This window comes from Molothrus aeneus, chromosome Z (assembly GCF_037042795.1).
Source record: "Molothrus aeneus isolate 106 chromosome Z, BPBGC_Maene_1.0, whole genome shotgun sequence".
Classification (NCBI taxonomy): domain Eukaryota; kingdom Metazoa; phylum Chordata; class Aves; order Passeriformes; family Icteridae; genus Molothrus; species Molothrus aeneus.
Genome location: NC_089680.1, coordinates 12,861,965 through 12,886,832, shown reverse-complemented (window position 1 = coordinate 12,886,832; position 24,868 = coordinate 12,861,965). Strand labels below are relative to the sequence as shown.

Sequence of the window (24,868 nt, the reverse complement as noted above, 5' to 3'; positions counted from 1 at the left end):
ATGAGACTGCAATGTACACTGACTTTTCAGGTAACAATCTTACAGTAAGTTAGAAAGGAAGATTTTTTTGTTGTTGTTGTTGGCTTTAATGAATACGGGTTACAAGACCTATGGAAAAGTTCTGTGGGGTTTGCTCTATTTCTTTAAAATGTTAATTACTCTCTCATGGGCTAATATTTATATGGCTTCTGATGCACTGATGGGTTGGTGTTTTGCTCACTGATAAGAAGAAAGAGTTTTTTTCTATGTACAGCACAGTGATGGAATAAAGCCAGTAATTGTTGTGTAGCACTTCATCTCTTTTCCAAGCTGGCATTGTGGGTGCAAGAAGCCAGGAAGTCAGGTAAGGAAAAAGAAAATATCTGTTCTCTTCTCACTGGCAAGGCTGCTACTTCCTCTGCCTTATCATATTTTTTATTTGATTATACTTAAATCTCTCTGAAAGGTTTATTCATTCATGAGTTTTCCATGTAAAAAGTGCTGCAAGTTCTCACTGCACAACAGTGTGAAGACGTACTGCCTTTCTTTGCTCAGGGAGGAAGCAATGGTTGGATTTGATGCAATTTCATTTTTTTCAGCAAAGTATAAAAAACATAATAGCATATGTGACTAAAAAACTTAAAGCAAAAAACAATTGCACAATTAATTTCAAATTTTTGGAAACAAAGTATTTTGGAGTATTGTTTTGAAACAAATACTTTGGTTTTTAAATGTCCTGCTGAATTTGGGGGGGATTTTTGAGGTAAACCAAATTTATACTTCTCTACTGTAACAGCCTATCAGATTTAGTGTTGATTCAAGCTCATTATGAGGTTTGCATTTTTTAATTAATACATATTTTTTCTGGATTTTTTTTTTAGTTTACCAAGTATTGTTACCTCCTAAACACTGGCTATAACCTTCTGTCCCAGCAAATAAAGTTTGATAGACCACTGGAGTGAGAAACAGGCTAGATGTTCTCTTTCTACTGCTGGTGGAAAATTCAGATGAGCTTTGAATAGTGATTGTTTGCAGGCTAGTCAAAACTTTGAAAAGGGAGAATTCACTGCAATAAAATGCTTATACAAAGGGTGTTTACAGGCATGTGAAAATTAATTGGTAACAGGCTAATAGATGTGGCTGCCTAGTCTTAAGTTCTTGTTTATTGTTTTACATACTGTGTATGATGAACTCTCATATTTTTATTCCTATTCTAGAAAATATTTTTGAGGATATTCTAAGCAATGAAGAACAATAACAGATCTTTATTTGTCACATTCAAAATAATTTATAAGCAAATTCTGAAACAGAAATAATGCACAATTGTATTAGTACTCCTGATAAATAAGTGGCCAAAAAAGCCATTGTGACTTCTGGTCCTTGAAGTATTGACTGAATTACTGCTATGTCTGTCATGCATGATTCTCCTTTCTAGGTGCCCTGCTTAGCACCTTTGTATTTTGAATTCTGCATTTTAGAAGAGACATCTCTGTTAGAACTGTGGCGTAACTAAGTGATGGTTTCTTGAGCTTTTGTTGCTCGTCTCTGTAGATGGACACCTCTGGCATGGGCATGACTGTGCCAGTGCTCCTGGTCCTGGTGAGCCTGGTGATTGGAAGCAGCCAGGGATGCTACTGTGAACATTACCCATGGGGGCCGTGGTCTGCCTGCTCACAGACCTGCAATTTGGGCACACAGACCAGGCACAGGTAGGGCCAAGCCACCTCACTACTTCTGTGTTTTTCTTTCTGTGTTTTCTGTGAAAAATAACACTTCTGGAGAGTGGCACCCATGTCCAAAGCTCCACCTTCCACAATATATTGAGAAAAATTGTCATGCTTAAGTGTTTATCAGATAAATAGATTATCTTTTAATTGCAATGCTTTAAAATTCCAAAATTTAGTATCTAGAACATTACTGCCTGTGAGGCAGGGAGAGAAGGGGAGGGCTGGAATTCAATGATCCTTGAGATCCCTTCCAACTCAGACCATTCTAATCCTAGGAGCCAGTGGCTCCAAACAAACCTGTATCTGCTAATAGATGTAATGAGGGGAGGACAGCCAGGTCCTACAGTGGCCTTGCTGGCAGAGTGCTGTGGGTGTTCAGCCCCTGTGGACACAGGAGGCTCTGGGGGCCCTGCGCTGGCACCATGCCACAGCAGAACAAGCTCCAGATTTCCTCCCTGCACCATTAGTTATATGACAACAGATGATGTCAAATAAAGATTCAGCAGCATCAAATTTGATGCAGCACTGTGGTATAATCTAAACTTGTGAGAAATCCCCTCTTTTCCTCCTGGCTCTGTCTGTAGCTATCCTCTGCGACATCTGAAGTGACATGAATCAAAAAGAATTGCTCTTTAAACTTAAGGCATATTTGGATTTTTCTTGTAATCAACATTCTGCAAATGCGTATTATCTCTCAGGGTTTCCTAGTTGGGTTCAAATAATTTTGTCAGCCTTCACCCACAAGTAGAGAACACCTACAGTCTGTCTATTCTTTCCCAGTATATTTTTTTTTTAACTTTTTTTTTTTAGGCAAATAAGAATGGATGAATATTATAGCCAAAACTTCTGTGACCAGCTGTGCACAAAGCAAGAATCTCGTACATGTAACCAGCAAACATGTCCTATCAACTGTCAGCTTGGAGACTTTGGCCCTTGGTCAGAATGTGACCCATGTGTTAAAAAACAAGTAGGTAGAAAATGCATTATATGGGCTAAATGCAAGAAATTATGCTAAGCAGATTTCTTTGTTTCAACTTTACAGCAATTAATCTGGAAAATGAGAGTTTACCTTTTCAAGGGAAATTGGTTATGAATTACACAGTAGGAGCTGGAGAGAACAAGTTAAAATAAGCAGATCAAACCAGAAAGGGGTTTTACTAGAGTAAATCCGTTTATGAGACTGCTTGTGATGCTTATCATAAACTTGCTTCAAAGTTTCCACTGCCATAGTTAAAGGTGAATTTTTCACATAAAGAATCAACTAAACTGTAAAGTGTTCATGTAGGCTTAAGCAGGACAATGTCACAGAATCTTTGCTTATCCATAACATTCTCTAAGTTCTAAAGACGAGAAAAATAGAATCAAATTATCTCTTGAAACGAGTCAACAAATCCTAAGTGCTGTTGGTTAGAAATTCTTAGGCTATATCTTACACTGATTGTCAGGATCAGTTTGAGATTGATGTTAAGAAATACAGAGCCCCATTCCCTGAACCTTCATAGCATGTACAAATCCCCCCACCTCCACGAGCAGTTGTGCTAGTATCTGTGGGACAAACACCCAGGATGGTGTTTTTCCTCTTGGGCTTTTCTCTGTTGATGATGGTACACTTTTAGGCAAGACAGTAGAGAGGGAAGAAATGAAACATCAGGTTAAAGTGAATTTGACCTAAACAGACTGAGGGCTGTCAAATGTAAGGTTGTAGAAGATAGAGGGAAGTGACAGCAGATTGTGTGGGGTAGTTTGTATGGCTGGTGGGTATAAGCTTTGAAGCCGACCACGAGAGCAGCTCCGAGGTTCTGTACAGACACTGCCCATGCCCCTCTGCATGTACCGCTGGGTTTCAGAAATCCATGCCTGAAAAGCAACCCTGAAAAATCTGCTAGACATCATATCTTTACATAAATATCTAACTTTCTGATGCCCAAATAGGGTGAGAAAGACATAAAAAAGCAGTTCGACGTGTGAGAGGTGAGCCAGCCTGTGGGGTTGCAAGTAGGATGGGCAGTATGAGAGCAAAATATGGAGAATCAATGAGAGACTGGGAGACAGAAAGCTTCAAGGGGTGAAAGGGAATGTTCCTCTCAACTGAACTGATTTCAATACCCTCTTATAAGTCCAAGTTTCTTACCTTATATTACTATATAAATGTATTAATTTTTGCTAGTTTTAAGTATTGATGCAATATATTTGCTTCTTAAAACAAAAAGGGGCTTTTGTGGACTGTGGTCCATTTTCCCCTACAAAGATCATTGCTTGTGTCATTTATAAATAGGAATAACCAACAGAATGGAGGACCTGGCTTAAGTGTAAGAGTGGACTCTTAGTGTAGCAAGTTCCCATTGATGGGGAGCCATAAAGAAGTGGAAGCTCTGACAAATAATACGAGTGAGTGTTACGGAACTAAAATGGAGTGTAAGGAATGGTTCTCACAAGCTTGAAAACTTTCTGGTGTTGTTCTTTGCACTCTCCCTTCAGAGTCATTTGGTTACTGATTTTCATTAGAATCTTCCTGCCCTGTTTGTCTCCAGAGTCTGTCTACAGGGAGGGAAGTCTGCAAGGGACTGTACTTTTCTACTACTGGGAAAAATGCTTAGAGGAGAAACTGTTCAGGCACATGCAGACAGGTCTCACTGGAAGTCCTGTGAAGTGGAGTGGAAAATATATCTGAAGTGGTTTATCTATCACCCTCCAACTTTACTGTTTCGTGTGGAGGGTGCTGCCTCAGGGAAAGAAAACTCAATGAGCTCCCAGAAATTTTCAAGAAAAGCTTTTTGTCCTCTAAGTCATCCAGTTCTCCTCAGACAAGCGGTCCCACATGTGGGAGTCTGTGGGAACTCAGCACACCCCTTTGGATGTCCAGAGTTGCTGAGAACCCTGTTGGGGGGGGCTCAGAGACCCTGGCATGCTGCCCGGAACACCTGGTGGCTTGATTTCGACCCTTGCATCGAATTGCCAGCTTTGTATGAGGATGTGAAAGTCACACAGGTTTGGATGGTGTAATAATAAGATATTCACAGGGTGAAAATGTAGATTTTAGGATTTTTGGTATGGGGGTTATGAGGACAAGATGGAGGAACCAGGGCGTTCCTGGTCTAGTCCTTCTTCTTTCTTCTTCTTGTTCTCCATTTTCTGCTGTGATGTTGGCACTTTGGGATTGGTTTAGAATAGAGGTGCACTGTCTAACATAGGTGATAGGTATTGGGAATCAAGAGTAAATACGATGTCTGTAGTTTGTAGTATAAAAGGACGATACCACCTCGGGGGCGGTCACAGTGCTCGTGGCTGCCTTGCTGAGCAGATCTCAGCTGAGCAGAAAGAAAATTTTATACATTAGAATTAATAAACAACCTCAAGATCAAAAAGTGAAGAGTCCAAACTCATTCTTCAGTTGTGCGGGCTGAAGCAGAGACATCCTACACATTCTTGGGGCAGAGAACATCAACAGCCGAACTGAGAGGAGTCAAGCCAGCTGGGTTGTCACTGTCAGGGTATTTCTAATTCAACAGAGATGGTGAAGAACAGGAAAAATCTCTGTAAGCCTGTTCTCACATAATTTCCTACTGTATATCTTGAAGATACAGGAATGGAATTTCTGATTCCTTTGGTGATGTAGACCAAGTAGTCTGCAGTTGAATCATTTATGCTCCATCAGGACTAATGAGGCTCTTGGATATCAGTTCCCTGCCTGCCTCACCTGGGATGATAGCATGGCAGAATGGGAGGACAAGAATGAGTGATTATTTCCTCCAGGGCTGTGGTTCTGATAAAGCTTCAGCAGCACTGACGTGTGTGGCTCTGCCTGGGGTGGGACTTAGCTACAAACAGCTCACAAAAACAGCCCTGGGCTTGTTTCCTCTGCCTTTCAGTTCCGTACCCGGCCACTCCTGCGACCATCCCAGTTTGGGGGCCAGGACTGTACCGAGCCACTGGTGGATTCCCGTCCATGTTTCCCAGCCAAGCTCTGCAACATAGTGGAAGTTGACTGCAAGAATAAGTTTCGGTGTGAGAGTGGTAATGATAATCCCCATTGTGTAACTGCAGTATTACCATTTAGTCAAATTTTAGGTAGTGAGGCAAAAGACATCCATACATTCTGCGCATAAATTCCAGGGAAAATGGACCAGGGAGAAAAGTTTATGTGAGGATTTTATATGTATTAGTAACAGCTTATCTCTTCAGTTTCTTCTGTAAGTAATTAAAATATAGTCCCTAGCCAGGGGTGTCACAATGATCATGATAGCTGGGCAGTAGCACTGTTCCAATTCTATTTCTTTGCACAAATTTTTCATATACAAATATAACTGCAGAGTTTGTCTGAACATAAATTCTCACTATTTTTGTTAGGCTTGTGACTATTTCTTGTTTGCTTCAATTTAAATATACCTGATTAAACTAAATAATTTTATCCACATATCCTTTTGCCAAACTTAAAATTAAGCCTTTACAGCTTTGAAATAAAACAAAACTCACAGAATTGAAATAGTAATTTCTTAATTGGGATAATCCTGGCTTTATACTAATTCAGTGTTAACATCTATGGCAAGCTCACACCTTTGCAAGGGAAAAAGACAAGATTGCCCTTTTCTGCATTTAGACATGATGAACCTTTGCTGCTGCTGCTCTTTCTCTGGTGCAGGTCGCTGTATTTCAAAAACACTGGAATGTAATGGAGAAAATGACTGTGGGGACAACTCTGATGAAAGAAACTGTGGAAGGAAAAAGACTGTGTGTAACCGAAAGTATGAGAGCATCCCAGGTGTGCAATTAATAGGCAGTGGGTAAGCCAATTCTGCTAATCTTTTTGTAAGCTTTAGTTGTTACCTCACTAATTTACATGAACAAAATAATTCCCAGTAAGCATGTGAGAGAATTCATTAAAGCATATAATCTCTCAAATTAAAACTGGCAAGAAATTATAAAAATACAACAAAAAAATTAGACTAGGACTGGCCTGCTGCATCTTCCAGTCCCACTCTGCACTGCTGGTAGACCAGATGAAGAGGTGTCAAGGAACACTGTCCTTGACAGTGTCCTCTAGAAATAGAGAACCAGTAGTTCATTTTCCTAGAACCACTTAAGACTGACTGCCTTATGCTGACTTTGGGGTTATCAGTAAGGTTAGGCACTGTTGGAAAGCAGGAAACTGGATTGATGCTATTGCATTTTTCAGATGAATTCAGTGTGAATGAGAAGTTCTTGTAATTCCTTTCAAAGCAGTAACAAGACCCAGATGCTCATGCCCTCAATCAAATCAACAATACTTCACTGCAGCTGTATACCATGAAATGTTTCAAGTCCATACATTTTTCTGGAATTGTTTAATCTCTGGAAATAAATTTTTTTTTAGATTTCACATTTTCGCAGGAGACAGCCGAGGGGAAGTTCTCGGCAACTCATTCAATGGAGGGCGGTGCACAACGGTGAAGCGCAATGAGACAAGGAAGTTGTATCGTGTCCCTGCAAATCTGGAGGCTGTCAGCTTTCAGGTACTCTCAAGCAGCAGCTCCTCCCAGCTGTAAAACCCTTGCTGTGATCACAATCCAAATTAGTGTTAGGTAGTACTGTATGTTTTAGAACAAAATTTTTCAATCTGGTGAGGCTTGGACGTGCTTCATTTGATATGCGGAAAGAGGATAAACGTTCACTCTCCACTCATGGTTTTCAGATCTGTATTAACTCAATGCACCATGTATCAGAGTCAACATGATTGATTTGAGCTTCTGCTTCCAGTGGCTGCGGCCTTATTTTGTTCCAATTTGGTACCAAGGGCCTTCTCCTAGCCAGACATCATCTAGGCAGAGGTTTGTTCAACTACAAGGCTTATTCCAGCATCACTTCTGTACTTGAAGAGCCAATGGCTGCAGCTCTGACTCCAGCTTCCTCCCTGTCACCTGCAGCCTTGGGATCCAGTTCCTCCCTGAGCCAGTTCAACCCCTCAGTCCTGCCTGTTCCCTGCCCAGCCCCTCCACAGTGCAGCAAGGAAAGGAGGCAGGCACTGAGCCTGGAATGCAGGAGGACAAAATACACACAGCCTGGAGAGGAGGCTTACAGGACCAAATGGGAAATGACCAAAATGAACCTAGAATCTTCTAATAAAAAATCTAGGAACGACTAATACCTCTTTTATGGACACTAGCATTCAGAAAATGCTTTGAATACTGTGGTTGGGGCACAACGTCTGGCTGTGTACGTATGAGCAGGACCTGTTTGAAGCCAGTAGATGCTGCATTGGGAAAACAAGAATGCAGGATGTAAAAAAAGCTCAACTAATGGATGAAAACTGATTATTTTTGCCACAGGTGTTGTGAGATTTTAGGATTACTTTAACAGAGGCAACTGAAAAAAGGACACCCTGCTACATTCCACATAAAGTGCAATTGAATTGGCCATGACATGTAGGATTTATCAACAATGGTGAAAAATTACTGTCTGCAGACATATTCAGATGGGAAAACCAACCTTTGGTTTGCCCAGGTCTTTTTATAGCCAGTAAAGTTCATTAAGTTGCTAATGTACATTTGCAGAACTGTAAATGGTTTGTGAAACTCACCTTTAGGAGTGCATCTTTATCTTTTAACATCTAGAGCAGCTTCTCATATAGAAGGGTCACTGGATTGGGCCTTCTTGGAACTCCAGTCTATTTTCCTGCAAAAGCATAGGATTCTTGAAAAATGGAAGGTGGGGGAGGAGAATGGGCCACCTCATTTCCCAAAATCCTTAGCAGTCCTATTAAGCAAACAGGTCTAGAGGAGGAAAAAAAAAACCCTAATTTTTTTAAAAACACACAGGGATTTTCTCAAATTTTGGGAAATAAATAATTTCTGATCTGATGCTGAGGTTATCTTGGTACATTGCTCAACACCACCACTGGAGGTTTACCAACTCAATCAGCAGGTTTGCTCACAATTCCTCTTCATTTGCCTTCAATCCACCATGCAGTATAGTGCTAACAGTCCAAGCATACTCTGACACTCTCCTGTGGAATCCTGTTCATTCTTCTAGCTGGAAATTGAGAAGAAAGATCAGGAAGCACCAAACTCTGTCTTGTACAATATAGAAGCCATGGGGCTGGGAAGTAGTCATGATGTGGACACAACATGTATGTTTGGAATTCTTTTAAAAGTGTGTTGGAACTTGTTGAAAAATATTCCTAAGGGTTAGGGCCCAGGGATGAGAAGCTTTAGAAGAAAGTGCTGCATGCTTTTTTGTAGTTGTTGTGTAAACAACTATTAGTAAGTCTGGTTCTTAGCTTGTATTCATTTTGCCTCTTAGCCTTTCTCAGTCTCATCTTTTGTGTAGCTTACTTTCACATCTCAAATATTCAAGGAGTATTTTTTTCCATTAAAAAACATGAAAAAATCAAGAATTCTTTGCTTAATAGTTTTCCATTTCATATTATCATTTATGCAAACGCATTTTGCTTTCCTGAATTTCCAGGTAACAGATGAAGAGGATGATGTAACATCAGATTTCTACAAAGATTTAACTCCCCTGAGTCACGTTGCTTCTTACAGCGGTTTGTCCACTCATGGTGGTAAACGTTCTTTTGGTATCCCATTTTTATTCTCAAAAAAGACGCGGGTCCAGGTTACATCATCTTCCTCCTTCAAGAAAGCTATTGAAGCCTCATATGAAAAGGTAATTAATATTGCCTTCAGTTGCTTTCTTTCAGTTGATTTGTGTCTGCTTGTTTCAGAACTGAGCTGCCAAAGGCTACTTTCCCTATCAAGACATTGGCCCACTAGAATTAACTATTGAAAAAATCCTCTTCTGATATTACAACGTGTTCCTGGTTGTAACATACCTTTTGTAATGCATCATGGTTTTCTGCACTTAGTACAGAAAACATAGGCTTATTCCATTTTTAAGAAGCATAGATTTGACATTTTCATATTGGGTAAACCATTCCTTCCCCTATCCTAATTACAGATTAAGAGGGCATAATACCGAACAGCAGCAGACAACTCAAAAAATAAAGGACGTGCACTCAAGAATGTTATGCATATGCACGTAGTGGGTATGAATCTACATTATTTTTTAATTGGTAATTGACTTGTATATTGAAGTCTCATGTTGGAGTCTCAACTGCCAAGATGCATTTTGGTCATAAAGATAATCTCAGAAATAACACACCCACAGAAAATTTTCTCAGAACAGATAACATTTTTCCCATAAGATTCTGTGCCTTCAAAGCAAATAAATACTGGCAGGGTAAAAGATTATGTATTTTTATAAGTTAATGGGAGTAAATGATGGGCTATTGTTTGCACTTCTGCATGGGAAAGGCCACAGGACTGAATGATAATAAGGCCTGTTGAAACCCAGGAGTTCTAATGCAATTACAGTGAAACTTTTGTGGAAATATTAGTCTTAACATTAAGATTTCCTATGATGGAAGTTTGCTGCAGGCCTTTCTTACTTGTCCTAATGGTTAAGCAACTTGATTGCTTGAACAGTCCATTGCTTCTAGTTTGAATACAACTATCCTGAAGTTTCAGCTGCTGGAAACCTGTTCACTTTCATGCCCATGTACACACATCAGGCAGCTCTCTTGTACAATTGGCAAGTTTATTTTGGGGGAACAGTGGCTTCTTATTGGCTTAATCTCAGATCAGACCTAATTATGAAAATGTTAATTTAGGTTAAACTTTCAACAGAAAAGTTATTCTGTGTATACATTGGTTTTCAGCATTGTTGTCATGGAAGGTGGTGAGGTGCAGGAACAGGTTTTCTAGACAAGCTGTGGATGCCCCATCCCTGGGAGCGCTCAAGGCCAGGTTTGATGGGGCTTTGAGCAACCTGGTCCAGTGGAAGTTGTTTCTGCCCACAGCAGTGGTGTTGAACCTAGATGGCCTCTAAGGCCCCTTCCAATCAAAACCATTCCATGATTCTGTGAAATCAGAGAAACCCACCAATAACTTAGTCTGGTGTTGGCTAAAGATGACATGGTTTAAAATCCTTTCTTAATAAATCCACGGGAGGATTATTATCTTGGGTCTTCCTTGTGTTATCTACTGTATCAGACAGGAAGCCTCTATTTTTATCTCTGTCTCCATAAATTGTATTAGTGAGTGTTTGTAGGTAGATGTGTATTGGTGTATGTTTGAGAGACCTACAAGTAAATTTGCAACACTTCCTTATATAGTGAAAAAAGAAGGCTATACTGATCACTTAAGAGGAGAGAGGAATTTTCCTGCACTTTGGGACACCTCATTCAGACCTATATGTTAAAATATGTATAAATAAGATATTAATACTCTTGGCTTCTCTAGTTTCTGCACTCACCTCCCTCTGAAGGTGCTAATACTCCCCTTTTCTTATTTCTAGAATTCCAACTTTATTAGAGTCCATAAAGTAATTTCTGTTGCAAACTTCACAATGAAACAGTCAGATCTGCAGCTCTCAGACGTCTTTCTAAAAGCACTTAACCACCTGCCCCTGGAGTACAACTATGCTTTATACAGCAGAATATTTGATGACTTTGGCACTCATTACTACACCTCTGGGAAGATGGGTGGTTCCTATGATATTCTTTACCAGTATAGCTCTGAGGAACTGCAGAACTCGGGTATGTAATCTTTAACAAGAAAATATCATTATTTGTTTAACAGCTTTACTTATCCCTGCTTTTAGGTCTTACACCACAGAGTAAGATCTCCAACAGCAAAAACTTCTTTAGACTTTCAAAGACTATTAATTACTCACATTGCTTACATATAGAGCAAGAAGAAATTTTTGCTCTACACTGTATTTGAAAAGTTCAGGAGATTCCTTATTTGGTAAATGTCACTGTGTTCAGTGAAACCACTTAAGACCTTCAGACCAGGACCAGGTGCCACCAGGAAAAGTTGTTCCAGTTGTTCCTATAGCATAGGACTGAGGTCTGGGAGGTATAAGGGGTACTTTTTGGGATGCAGTCAACGAAGTTGATGGTTTGGATTAGAAAATACTTTAATATTTTCCCATGACTGCTAGACTCTCAAAATGAAAAGACAACACCACAAAAATAGAAATCTAAAGTTAAAAGCTGTGATCTTTAATGGCACTGCTGTAACTTGCATGGGCTTGGGAGGGTAGCTGAAGCACACACCTCTGTCCAGCACTGCATGTGGGGCAGCACGTGCCTGCTGCAGTGAGGGCTCCAGTGGTGGGTGAGGAGCATGGGAAGCTGCTGGCTCACCTCAGTGAGGCATGGTGCCTGCCATGTATCATGGTTGTGCTGATAAAGATGCTGCTCTGTGGTGTTTCTAGGCCTGTCAGTTGAGGAGTCAACAGAGTGTGTCCGTAGAGAAACAACCTGGCGTGTGTTATTCTGGAAGAAAAAGAAAGTCAATACCAGATGCACCACAAACAGGATGACTGTGAAACATGAAGGTGACCATGATGAGAACAGGGCCATGTCCTATTACTTACCCTGAGAGATATCATTTCCCTCAGCTTCCCCAGGTGACCTCTCAGCTTTGTTGAACTAGAAATGCTCTTCTACCACTGTCAGAGCAGCCAGTGTTTCATTGTCTGGCTCTGATACAAGCACATCATATTCTCATTTGCAAAAGAAATTATGATGTAGGTGTGCTATTTCTCTGCTCTGGAGTGCCATCACTGGGGATCTGGCGTCACTGGCTCTCTAGCTGGTCACAGATCTGCCAAACACTACCCCTCACCCTGGGTCTTGGGCCAGGAATGCTGAACTGAAAAATGAGCAAAGCTAGAAATTTGTGTCTATGACTCAGTCCCTGATCTTTTTTAAGGGTTGCTCAGAGCTCATTGAGAGAGTTGGGCTGCAATAACACACTCCCTGACTTTCCCTTCCCACCTTCCTCATGCCAAGCAGACATATAGGTACCGGGGTGCCAGAAATGTGTCTCAGAACTGCAGAAGGCTGGTGCATTTTCCATGAGAATGGCAGGAGTCATGTTCTGCATCACTAAGGATAGGAATTTCATCACTTCCACCATGTTTTTGTCCTCAGTAATTGATTAGTATCTTACTTGGATGTTTGCAGCCAGGACTAAACCTGCCATGCTGTGTGTTCTAGAGGTATCCTCCTACTATGCTGTGTGCTCTAGAGGAGGCTGCTGCATCCTCTGCATTTTCCACTACTGTCTTACACTCTGGATATCCCCATGGTTCAGGTCTCAAACACTTTCATTTGGAATATTATCACGTATGACCTTCTGTCATAGCAGGTAGGGATTGCTCTTCTGAGCTTTGACTTCATCTTTTCAAGAATAGTTCCCAAAAATTAATCTTAGTATATTCTTTAATATCCTCTTATACTTTTTCTTATAGTTGTGTTGTCACATATGCTGTCTTTGGCAGACTTTTTCTGAAAATACTGTAATGAAATCATCTTTCAGGTTCCATTTTGGAGTCAGCTGAACGATCAATTTCCTTGGTAAAAGGTGGCAGGTCAGAATATGCAGCAGCTCTGGCCTGGGAGAAAAAGGGGGCTTTTCCAGGACACAGAGTCTTCACAGACTGGCTGGAATCAACAAAGGACAATCCTGTGGTGATTGACTTTGAGGTAAGAGAAGAACAAGAAAAACACTGAGATAGCAAAGACTAACTGCTCTTCATAGAGCTGTGCAGATATTTTTTTCCTCTTAACAGGGATGATTATGTATGAATGTACATAAATATGGGCATAACATAAACATACAGAACTTCTATTTGGATGGCTTCTTATGCATGTTGGTTTATAAGGCACACCAGTTTTGCATTGTTCATGGACAGCAGGATTAAGAGTGAGGAAGTGAATTACTTACTCTGGCACCAGCAGGAGCTCAGGCATAGGCAGGGGTTAGTTACTGTGCAGGAAAACAGTGCATGGCATCATTCCCTTGTCAGGCCTATGTTGCAAAGTGTGGCACATAGCTGAACTGAAATGAAACAGCAACGCTCTCTGTCTCTGTCCTGCTCCTTTAGTGCAGTGTGCTGGTGCTGCTGTGGGTGCACCGAGCTGTCTCCCTCCCCAGCTGGTACGGCATCTGCTCAGCAGCACTTGAGGCAAACAGCAAAACCTGCCTGAATGCAGCATCCACTGAGGGATGGGATCCATGAGGGATCTGCTGACCACATCCTGCTGCAGCTGCTGAACTCCTGAAGGCAACATAGGGATGTCTGACATGACAGGGACTGGATGCAAGCAAACCCTACACCACAAAGTGATGTGATGTGTGGTAGAGAATGTCCTGAAGTTTAGGACATAGCATCCCACTTAGTTGATTCTGCCCTGGCTCACTGAGTCCTAAACTGGGGAGATAAAAGCATTATGAACACAATAACTTTTATATATATATAGCACTGCTGTGCTCCTTTAAAACATCCACAATTCCTGTGTGATACAGCTTCATATGTAGGCTCTAGCTCCTTTTAAAGCTCTAGCTGCTCCAGTGAGGGCCCTGCTGTGTTTTGGTTCCTGCTGACGGAACAGCTCTCTGCCAGGTGTCGCCCATCGTGGAGCTGGTGAGGAACGTGCCGTGCGCGGTGACCAAGCGCCACCACCTGCGGAGGGCCCTGAGGGAGCACGCGGGAATGTTGGACCCGTGCCGCTGCGCCCCGTGCCCCAACAACGGCCGGGCCGTGCTCCTGGGGACACGGTGCCTCTGCCTGTGCCCGCCCGGCACCTACGGCGCCAACTGCGAGACGCGGGCTCCTGGCTACACAGCAGGTACTGGGGCCATGGCGGCGGCCTGCAAATCTGGGCCTTCTGGAGTCTCTTCATCGGGGCTGATCTGCCATAGCCTGCCCTTACTAAATCCACAGCACCACATGGTGGTGCCCAAAAAGCATAAGAATAAATGTAGGGATTACAAATGAAAAATAGCCACGACTCCAAAGACAGTGTAAGACATGGTAAAATATTCCTTAGCTACGTAATTAAGGTAATCTGAAATGAGCTATTCGGCAGTAAGGGTGAAGCTGAGATCAAAGATAATTGACGCAAAAAATTAAGAAACCCATTGCTTAACATTGCTAGTTTTCCCTATAGCCTATTATGCTTAAGACTAAATGGGTAATGAGCATAAAAATTGTTGATTACAGTTTAGAAGGAAAACTCAGTTGTCATAAGGAGAGAGAACATAATCACCAGTCTGGAAAATTTAAAGAGCAATTTAATGCAAAAACATTTTTGAATTAAATTTGCACTAGTGCCATACCTAATGGAAACAAAGGAGACATTATACATGTTTATATTCCCAGTCAAAAGGGAACATAAGTTAAAGTCACTCAGGCAGGTACAGTTTTCATTATCTGACCCTGATGGAGGAGTATATTGAAAGAAAAAAACAACTGAAGACAGAGATGAATACAGACAGTCTATTGCATGCAGAAAAGAAAGGGTGTGCATGGAAAAAAAATATGCATGTTTCATGGTGGTAATAGATGCCAGGGGTTAAGAGAAAACAGTGATAGTAATCTTTAAATGTAACTGGCATAAGATGTAGATTTTGAGTTTAGACATGGTGTGAGAACTCAAATTTATTTGAAAACTCATTAAATAATGACCTATCTAAGAAACTTGTAAGTACCATGAAAACACACACATCTGTGAGTGCAATAAAAGTATAAAATATGCTGCCTCTGAGTTTTAATGTTACTTGCAACCAAAAATAGAAAGGTAAATGTATTTTTGGGTTTTATGAAGCAGCTGGAATTTGACTGGACACCTTTTGAAAAATTTTATGTTCTAGATACAATCTATTCCCCTAAACTTAACAATTTTAAATTTTCTGAAAATGGCTAATATGAATTTACCATCATCCCTCTCATATGTTGCCTTAAAGTAAATATTGTGTATGGTACTGGCCTGCCAATAAAAGATGGTGTCTCTTTTATTCCTTGCAGTTGCTGTTGATGGCCGATGGGGTTGCTGGTCTGAATGGAGTCCATGTGATGCTTCCTTCAAAAGAAGAAGGACCCGGGAATGCAATAACCCCTCCCCAATGAACGGTGGGAAGCCATGTGAAGGGCAGCGGGAAGAAGAGGAGGACTGTTATATCTCTATGTTCATAGACAGGTAAGAAGATCAAAAGATGTGTCATGGGATGGTTAAGGAGTGTTCCAGAGTGGTTCTGTGACTTCCAAGGAGAAATTGCAGACAACTTTCCCCTCTCAGTTTCTTTGGTGGAGCATAGAAAAAGCAAACTCTGAAAATCTCTGCAATTTGCTTCTCGTTTGGATTTATTAATTTTTTATTCCTAGAAAATTGCTGATGAATTGCATACTAAAGTATGCCTGTAGATCTTGTTTGATGCTTTGCGTGGCTTCTTTTCCAAAGCCAAGGAAAATCTTTTTCTTCTCTTCATTGGAGTTCACTGTTTCTATTTTTTTCCGTATCCCCTCTTTTCTTAGAGGTTTAGATCTGAACTCAGTCATAGAGAGAGTTTGGATGAAGCTACCAAGTTTCTCATATTTCAATTTCAAGTATGCCTGATGTACCTTTTTAGCATGGTTTCAACTTCAAATCCTAGCCCCAAACCGGCTCAGTTTTTTTCATCTTTAAGCCCAAGGCTTCAGGATTTTTTCCTCTCTGCAGTGAATAGGAGAGGGTTACAAGCAGTGGGCTCCACAGTTCTTTGTTACTCATTTAGACACCATGTGTCATGAGTGTGTCATGGCCAGTCACCTTTAACCACTTCCTGGGGCAACAGGAATTACGTGGATTATCTAGAGATTTCCTGTTATGTTGTTCTTTGCTGCCTCTTTTTCTTTCTGTAAAAAAATCTTTAATTAATTATGTTGATAGACGTATTTAGCACTTTTTTACTGCTCTCATGCTCTCCCTCCTATCAACCTGCAGTTTTGTCCACCATCTTCTATTTAACAGAATAAAACTAAAGGGGGAGGATGACATGACCTACTTGCAACTCTCCTGGCATTCTGCCATGGTTATTTGGTGAAATGAATGCTTAAGACACAGCCTTACAGCAAATTTTCACTTTTCAGAGGTGCTCCTTGTATAAATGATGATGAAGCCAGGAGAGAGGAGAATGTCTTGATCGGTGAACCTCAGTCTGGATGTTTTAGGCCAAACTCACCAGAATACGGCTTTATCAGGGTAAGTATGAAAAATGACACAGAAGAAAAGTGTAGTAGTTGCAGAGATTGGAAATTTTGCAGCTTCTCTGCTGTGTGCCTCACATCCAATCTAGCTACTGTGCTAGTGAAAGCGCTGTGTTCAAAGAATGCTGCAGGACTCCAGCCCACCACACTACACCAGCAACTGAAGAAAAGTCAAGGTAAAATTCATTTCAAGTGGTCCTTGACTCCTTGTTTGGTAACCATGACATCAGTTACTGCAACTGGAAAAAGTTAGCATTATATTGGTGAGTGAATGACTCATATTTCATTGTAGGAAATGCATGCATTCATTACATCTTATCAGGATTTTGCTATTGTTTCCTTTGACAATGCCCAGTCTCATTACCATAGATCCTTGCAGAGCTTTTTGGTGTGGGTTTCTTAAATTAATTTTTAATTTTTTTTTTTTTTTTAAGAGTGAAAAGAACCATTATGCTGTTGGGGAGGAAGTTGAAATTGCTTGTGTGAGTGGGTATAGCCTCATTGGCTACCAATACCTTCGGTGCCTGCCAGATCAAACCTGGACACAGCAACATGTTGAGTGCCAACGTAAGAAAGAGAAAATGAACAAAATGCACACCCAGAAAATAGAAGGGGAAGAAAACATACAAAAACGATTTTAATAAAGGTCTTTTAAAAACAAATCTCTAACATATCTGAAAAGATAGCATTTTAAGAAGGTATATAATGTAGACATGGCAAAAACATCGTGAGTCACTACATCACCCCTCTTTCAATTCAGAAGTGTTACTATTATGTGCTTTGTAAGGAAATTGTAATATGCAGTGCGTTAGAAAATCCTCAGATGGATGCTGAGAGATCGTTCTATTTTCTAGTTTTAAATAGCTTTAACAAAAGGACTCACCTTTTGTTTTCAGACTTACATAGATATCTTTAGGCTGATACAGTTATGAAGAAGAAATCATTCCTACAGAAATTTGTCTACTATCTTTTATATTAAATGGATGATGTGTTTCTAACCATGATCTCCCAGGCTGCCTTGAAAATCTCTACTATAAATCAATGCATTGAAGGATTTATAGGTCAGTTAAGAATTAAGGATCAGAATCAGTCTGCGTTTGCTAACAAGAGAGATTTCAGAAGTTTTCTAAAACTTGGTATAATTTCATTGACATAGTCTTCATTTTAAAAAGGAGTACCTGAATATACTTATGAGCTTTCTATTGCCATTGACTTTCTTCCATTTACAAAAGAAAAATTAAAATATGTTGTTAAATTCCATTTTCTTACTATTTTTTATATTGGCATACATTGGAAACATTTTGTCATTATTTAGTTATTACTTGAAAAATATTTTAAAGACGATGACAGTGTGCTGAAAATTTCTAGACTTGATTATGTTAAATTTTTATTAGTTTTGAATGTCAGACAAATATTCAGTATTACTGAGTGTCTTTATATGGTTCTTCAGATAAAGCATTATGACTTTCTGTAAATATCCACAGAGCATTAAACTAACTAGAATTATGCTTTTTTTTATTGTTTGTTACAGTCTCAGTATGCCTCAGGCCACCAATATCTGAGAGTGTCACAATTTCCCCATTTAAGCAACACTACAACATTGGTGAAACAATGAAGCTGAGCTGCCCAGCTGGGTTTGTAGTTGCTGGTCACACAGAGTATACCTGTGGGAAAGACCTGTCCTGGATACCTCCTATTATGATGTCTACTACATGTGAAAAAGGTTAGTATGCCTGTAGATACTTACTGCTTCATATTGCTGGTATTAACAGTGCTGTTTATTTCAGCTAGCTAGAACTAGAAGGCTGATGACTGGGTTTAAGACATATAGCAGCTGTTCATTAATTTTAGTTTTCCTTTGTGTCTCCCATGGTGACAGAATTTCAGCTCTAAACTTCTGCATTAAGTTCAGAATTTTTGGAAGCAATGTACTGTAAACTTTAATAATGAAATTGAGAAACTGCAACTGTTTGCTTAAAACCAAACCCCAACTGCATTAACAAGGCTTTATGAAAGCAAGGTAGGAAAATGCATTCTATTGAAACTTTAGCTGCTCTTGTTATTTTCCACTGATTTTTACGAAGACTGATGAAAATAGTTCTGGCATGCCAACCAGGGAGCTTTTGAAAAGAGAAACTTAGGACAAATAGAAATAAATCCATTTCAGCTTTTATGGTAAGAGTATAAGATATTTCTGTTCACTCCTTACTAGTTACAGTAGTTCTCACTTGTTTTCTCAGATGTGCTAACCAAAATTAGAGGTATTTGCAGTCCAGGACAAAAGCAGATTGGATCTCAGTGTGTTTGTATGTCTCCAGAAGAAGACTGTGGGTAAGTGCTGTAATTAGAAATCAAAGTTTCTCTAATGATAGATCAAGAGGCCATTGTGACACCGAACAGGAAGAGCAGGAAAAGACAACTGCAAATCAAGACTACTCTCTATTAAGATATTAGCTAGCTGTTCCTCTGTATTCAAAGTACAGTCCTGTTTGTAGCCTATGAAATAAATAAAAAATCACAGAATCCCAGAATGGGTCAGGCTGGAGGGTCCCCAGTGGTCTGCTGGCCCAACTTCCCTGCTCAACCAGGGCCATCCCAGAGCACATGGCACAAGATTGTGTCCACATGGTGCTTGGTGAGGGAGACTCTACAACTTCTCTGTGCACCCCTGTTCCACCCACAGTAATCCACTTCTTTCTCATGTTCAGGTGGAATTTCCTGTGCACCTCTCACTTCCCCCCTTGCCTCTTGTTCTTTTGCTCGGCAGCACCGAGCAGAGCCCAGTCCTGGTCTGACCCCTCCCTGCAGACACTGACAGACACTGATGGGGTCCCCTCTCAGTTGTCTCTTCTCAAGGCTGAACAGGGACAGCTTCCACATCTTTTTCCCATAATAGAGGTACTCCAGTCCCTTGATCATTGTAACCCCCCACTGGACCCACTCCAGGAGTTCCATGCCTCTGTTGTGCTGAGGAGCCCAGAACTGGACACAGCTCTCCACATGAGCCTCACCACGGCTGAGTTCATATGCAGGGTCACCTTCCATGATCTCTGGGCAGCGCTCTCTCTAATGAGCCCAATTACATTACTGTAATGAGACACCACAGCACATCATTTTAATGTACACTGCTCTCTGCTCCTGGAGACCTCTGGAAACTCTGGAAACAGAGACTCCTGGAAACTCCTGGAAACTCTTCTCTATTTCTCCAATGTTATAACCAGACACAAGGAGCATGCAAGAACTATGATCTCTAAGGCTCCTTCCAATCCAAACCATTCTATGATTTTATGATCCTCTTTTTGGAAAATGACTAAGCTTCACAAAATGATGCTGCTTGGAAATGCATGCACCTTCAAGGAACGAATTCACTCAGTAACTGAGAGCATTACAGAAAAAAAGGAAACTAAAAGCCACATGACTGGTTTTGCCTGCCCTTGGTCCCAAGACACCCGTGTGTCAGAGAGAGTTGCACACACAGCTGCAGGGATGCATTAACTCAGAAAAGCCACCCAGGCCCAGTGGAAATTTCCCATCCTTGTGGAGGTAACAGCCTCTCCTTTTTCCCATACAGACACATGTCCTTCACCTCCCAATGGTTGGATAGGACCAAAGCTTCCCCATCTCACAGCACTTGTTTTATCAGGTCCAGGTCCTGCAGTGCTAGGGCAGCCTTAGGTCTTTAGGTCAATCTCCAGCCTGGCCACGGCTTTGCTGTGTTTCATCCAATGCTGATGTACTGTTTAAAAGTATGGATTTGTTCCATAGCCTGCTAAAATAATTTTTCTTTTCTTCCTTTGGGCAGCCACTACTCAGAAGACATCTGTGTGCTACATGCTGTTTCTGAACAGAATGTGACCAAGCCCAGCTGTCAGTACTCAGCTGAAATGTGCCTTGGAGTGCAGTCATTTCATTTCTTGCATGTTGGCCCTTGCCATGGTAATTCCAACCTAGACTGGGCTATTGAGAGGGCAAAGCTCTCTGCAGATAGCTTGAAGAAAGAGCCCTGTGGCTATGACACCTGCTATGACTGGGAGGATTGTCAAGGTATGGCTTCTGAATGGGTGAGATTCAGCCGTCCCTTTGGATCTAAAAGTAAAATGTGCTGACTTTCACTGATCCAAGAACAGGATTTACAGATATCATAGTCCTTCCGGGCACACAGAGTGTGAAAGTGTGGTCAGTCCTGTGTCCCTGCTACCCAGGGTTACGCTTGGACATGTGCTTTTTCTCTTTACTCACAACTAGTGTAGTGTTGTTACTTCCCATTAGAAAGGCACTAGAGGAACTTGGGAATTAAGAGAGCTTTTTCAGGAGAATTAATATTTGAATCTTTAATCACAAAAAATGTAGTTTGTAACATTTTCACCCATTCCTTGTAAGGCTACTAGCTCCTAGCTTGTACTTCAGGAATTAATTTGGGCCACACCCTATATAACATATAATTAAATTGGGAAATTTAATCATGATACTACTTCAAAAGCAAGACTGGGGCCATCAGGCTTAATGGGATTTTAATGGCAAAATTTGCAAATACCCATATGTGAAAACTGTGTTTATCAAGAGTTTTAATGAACTAGCTAAGCTGGTAAAAAACCTAAGAGGATTATTTTCTAAACAATATTGTGCAGCTTGGCTATTTACTATGTAACCAGATGATATGAGCAGTAGGTTTTTCTGTAAACGTCTGAGGTGCTGACTGGCTCTGCTCATATCAAGTGTTTGCCAGGCAAAGGCTGAGTGACACACACTCACTCTGTCCCTTGCTGCCAGAGACAAATCTGATTCTTATCACACCTGGTCTACTTAATGATAAATAAAGCAACAGCAGTGTGCAGCAATCCTAAGCCTCTGTTTTAGGATACAAGATTTCTGCAGCAGAGAATTTGAAGTAAATATGGCTGTAAAATTACTGCATGACCTTGTGGGCTCAAGCAGAGGGCATGACCAGGTGTGTCCATCAATGGACATGCTCTGGTGGAACCTCTAGGTTCCATGTGCTCCTGGGGAAAAGGTGGTATTTTTTAAAAAAATTACTTATTCCAGAGCCTCTAAGAAGCCTAGTTCTGCTTCCACTGTGCAAGTGTCTTCAAGCCGGATCTTGTGCCAGAACTTCAGTGTTTTTCTCTTGAAAGCCTACAGAGGAGCTCTGTTCAGAAAAATAAGAGAAAGGGGAGAAAAAGAAATAAGATTAGTAGTCAGTGTGGTGCTCAAGAGATTAGAACTGAACTCCTTACCATCTCCACAGAAGGCCACTTTTCATGAGTATGCACAAATATTTAGGAAATTAATATTTGTTTTTCCTGAAAGTGAGTAGTTGGTATCAATACAGGGACAGAACATGCTGCAGAGAAGATCCTGCAGTCCCATGAAAGAAGCTAAATGGAGGAAAGCACACATTTTTCATGCTTTAAAAAACTGAAGGCAGAAACTCTGCCTAGGGAATTTCTGGGAAAGAATATAAAGAGTCAGAACCTGATTAGATCAGAAATAGGTAATGAAATAACCAGCAGGACAGAGCTTTACCACAGGCCAGCAGTAGGTAGCTTAGTATTCATAAAGTGAACTTTAATGAGATAGGAGCTGACACAATATGGACGTTAAGACTCCATTTCATAGCAAGATTATTCAAGGATAATTGGGAAAAGAAAGTCAACTTAATATATCTTTGTTTAGAAGAAAAGTCAGGGAAAGCCAGTGGATAAAAATAGTTAGATCGACTCTCCTTTTGTATGGGCCATTGCTGGAAAAACAGTTACATGAAGCTGATTATGCCTCTATTCCTAATATCCAACCATCTAGTGAATGCACTACAGGCTTTTTGTAACTAATATATCACAAACATCCACTAGTGTTTTTCCCTGTTGGACTTTGAAATGTCATCAAAGTATAAAATCTGGTTTTAGTCATCTCATTTGCTGCTATATTTCCACACATTCATTCCCAGATACAAAGACCCAGTGCTCCTGCCTGATGCCTTACCAGTGCCCCAAAGGAGAGATCCGCCCTCACTGCATCCAAATGGAGACGACAGGGAGGAGGAGGACAGTCAGTCACTGCATGCTGGCAGCCATGAAGTGTGCTGGCATCAAACTGCAGGTGCTGGAGCAGGGGAGCTGCCTACAATAACCCATTTGCTCTCTGCACACACCATGATCATTGCATCAAATGCAAACTGAGCCACCCACGGAAAAGCTTGGTTGGTTATGAAAGGATAAGTGGATCAAAACAAAAGGATGAGGAAAAAAAATCCAGCTCGTTTAACAGCTTTTTGGGAGAAGGGTGGCAGTGCCGTTTTCTGTCTGAAAATGTCCTGGGCTCAGGGGTTTAAGGGTATAACTTGTTATTGCTGGCACCTCTGGGAATGTACAGAGGAAGGGAGGGGAACAAATGGAAAGGGAGAAAAGAAATATTGCCTTTGGTCTCCCCTAGAGCTGGATGAGACTTTTCCTTTCCTCAGCCATTTGTTGCTTTGTCCTTGTGCTTGTGACTGCTGTTCACTCTTGTCTCACTGGCTGAGTATCTGCTGTATCACACAGGCAGACAGAGCAAGCACTTCAGCACCACTTCTGACACCAAATGGGGAAGGGATAGCAGGAAGCTACCTGCAGTCATGGTACAAATGGAAGGATCAATACCAAACACTGAAAACCGCAATTACACAACGACTGAGTGAAGTCATCAAAATGATTTGATTTGTAATTGGAGTGGCTGAAGGGAGGAGGTGTTTGCTTTCTGTGTTTGTTTACTGGGCTTCAGCTTCAGGCAGAGAGCCTGAAACCTAAAGCTTGGAGAATTTCTATAGTACCCCTCAGCATGAATTAAGAATGTTTGTACTTTAAATATAAAATAAATATTTAATGAGCAATGCACTGGGCAGAGTCCTACTGCAGTATGTGATTCTACTTGGAGTGGTTGTACTTGGAGTCTGCAGAAATACATCAAAATCAGATTCCTTGCATATACCTGCATCAGCATCAAACCTGAGAGCAATTGTATGGGGCACCCCAGCCCAGCTATGGTCCATGCCTCCAGCATTCCTTGGTCACAAATCATTATTTCTGAGCAGTTGCAACTAGAATTTTCTCCTCAGCACTCAAAATTTCACAAATCTGAGTATAAATCTGCCTTTTAAGAAAGGGTAAACTGAACTCCACTTCTTTCTTTACCAACAGACATTTGAACAATGACAATCAGGAAAAAAGCAGAATCATAGAAAAGAATCATAGAATTTGCTGAGCTGAAAAGGACCCATATAGATCATCAAAGTCCAACTGGCCCTGCACAGGACACCCCAAGAATCACACCATATGCCTGAGAGCATTGTCAAAATGCTTCTTGGACTCAGACAGCTTCGTGCTGTGACTACTGCCCTGGGGAGACTGTTCCAATGCCCAACCACCCTCTAGGTGAAGAACCTTCTAATAGCCAACCTAAACCTCCCCTGGCACAACTACAGGCCATTCCCTCTGGTCCTGTCACCGGTCACAACAGAGAAAAGATCAGTGTGTGCCCCCTCTTCCCCTCAGGAGGCAGTTGTAGCTGCAGTGAAGTCTCCCCTCAGCCTCCTCCAGGCTGAACAGACCAAGTGCCCTCAGCTACTCCTTGTACAGCCTCCCCTCCAGACCCTTCACCATCCTCATGGACCTTCTTTAGACACTCTCTAACAGTTTCATGTCTTTTTTATGTTGTGGCACCTAAAACTGCCCCCAGGACTCGAGGTGAGGTTGCCCCAGTGCAGAGCAGAGCAGGACAATCCCCTCCCTTGCCCAGCTGTCCATGCTGTCCCTGATGCCCCTAGGACAGGTTGTCCCTCCTGGCTGCCAGGGCACTGCTGGCTCACCTTCATGTTGCCATCAACCAGGACTCCCAGGTCCCTTTCCATGGCACTGCTTTCCAGCATCTCATTTCCCAGTCCGTCCATACATTCAGGATTGCCCTGTCTCAGGTGCAGAATGGAACATTTTTCCTTGTTGAACTTCATAATGTTGGTGATTGACCAGCCCTTTCAACAAGGATTTCTCCTCCCAAATTAGTATAATCTGCAGATGAAGTATCCCTTCCAGTCCTGCATCCAAAGTTGCTTTTGAAGA

At 41.3% G+C, this 24,868-nt stretch overlaps 1 protein-coding gene across 1 annotated transcript; it reads left to right on the top strand.

The window, feature by feature from the left end:
* Positions 1-23,398, top strand: C6 (complement C6). The gene is made up of 18 exons (XM_066569342.1): positions 1-30; positions 1,531-1,688; positions 2,517-2,673; positions 5,576-5,720; positions 6,346-6,487; positions 7,057-7,195; positions 9,147-9,347; positions 11,037-11,277; positions 11,961-12,083; positions 13,070-13,236; positions 14,157-14,382; positions 15,561-15,732; positions 16,662-16,773; positions 17,213-17,345; positions 18,310-18,501; positions 19,019-19,109; positions 20,581-20,822; positions 22,723-23,398. The coding sequence occupies exons 1-18, from the start codon at positions 1-3 to the stop codon at positions 22,902-22,904; spliced, it is 2,853 nt and encodes a 950-aa protein (XP_066425439.1). The 3' UTR covers positions 22,905-23,398.
* The last annotated feature ends 1,470 nt before the right edge of the window (positions 23,399-24,868 follow it).

Coding starts and splice junctions, on each gene's coding strand:
- C6 (XM_066569342.1), top strand. CDS start 1: ATGAGACTGCAATGTACACTGACTTTTCAG. Junction 11,278..11,960: donor TGAGGAACTGCAGAACTCGG/GTATGTAATCTT, acceptor TGGTGTTTCTAG/GCCTGTCAGTTGAGGAGTCA. Junction 15,733..16,661: donor ATCTCTATGTTCATAGACAG/GTAAGAAGATCA, acceptor TTCACTTTTCAG/AGGTGCTCCTTGTATAAATG.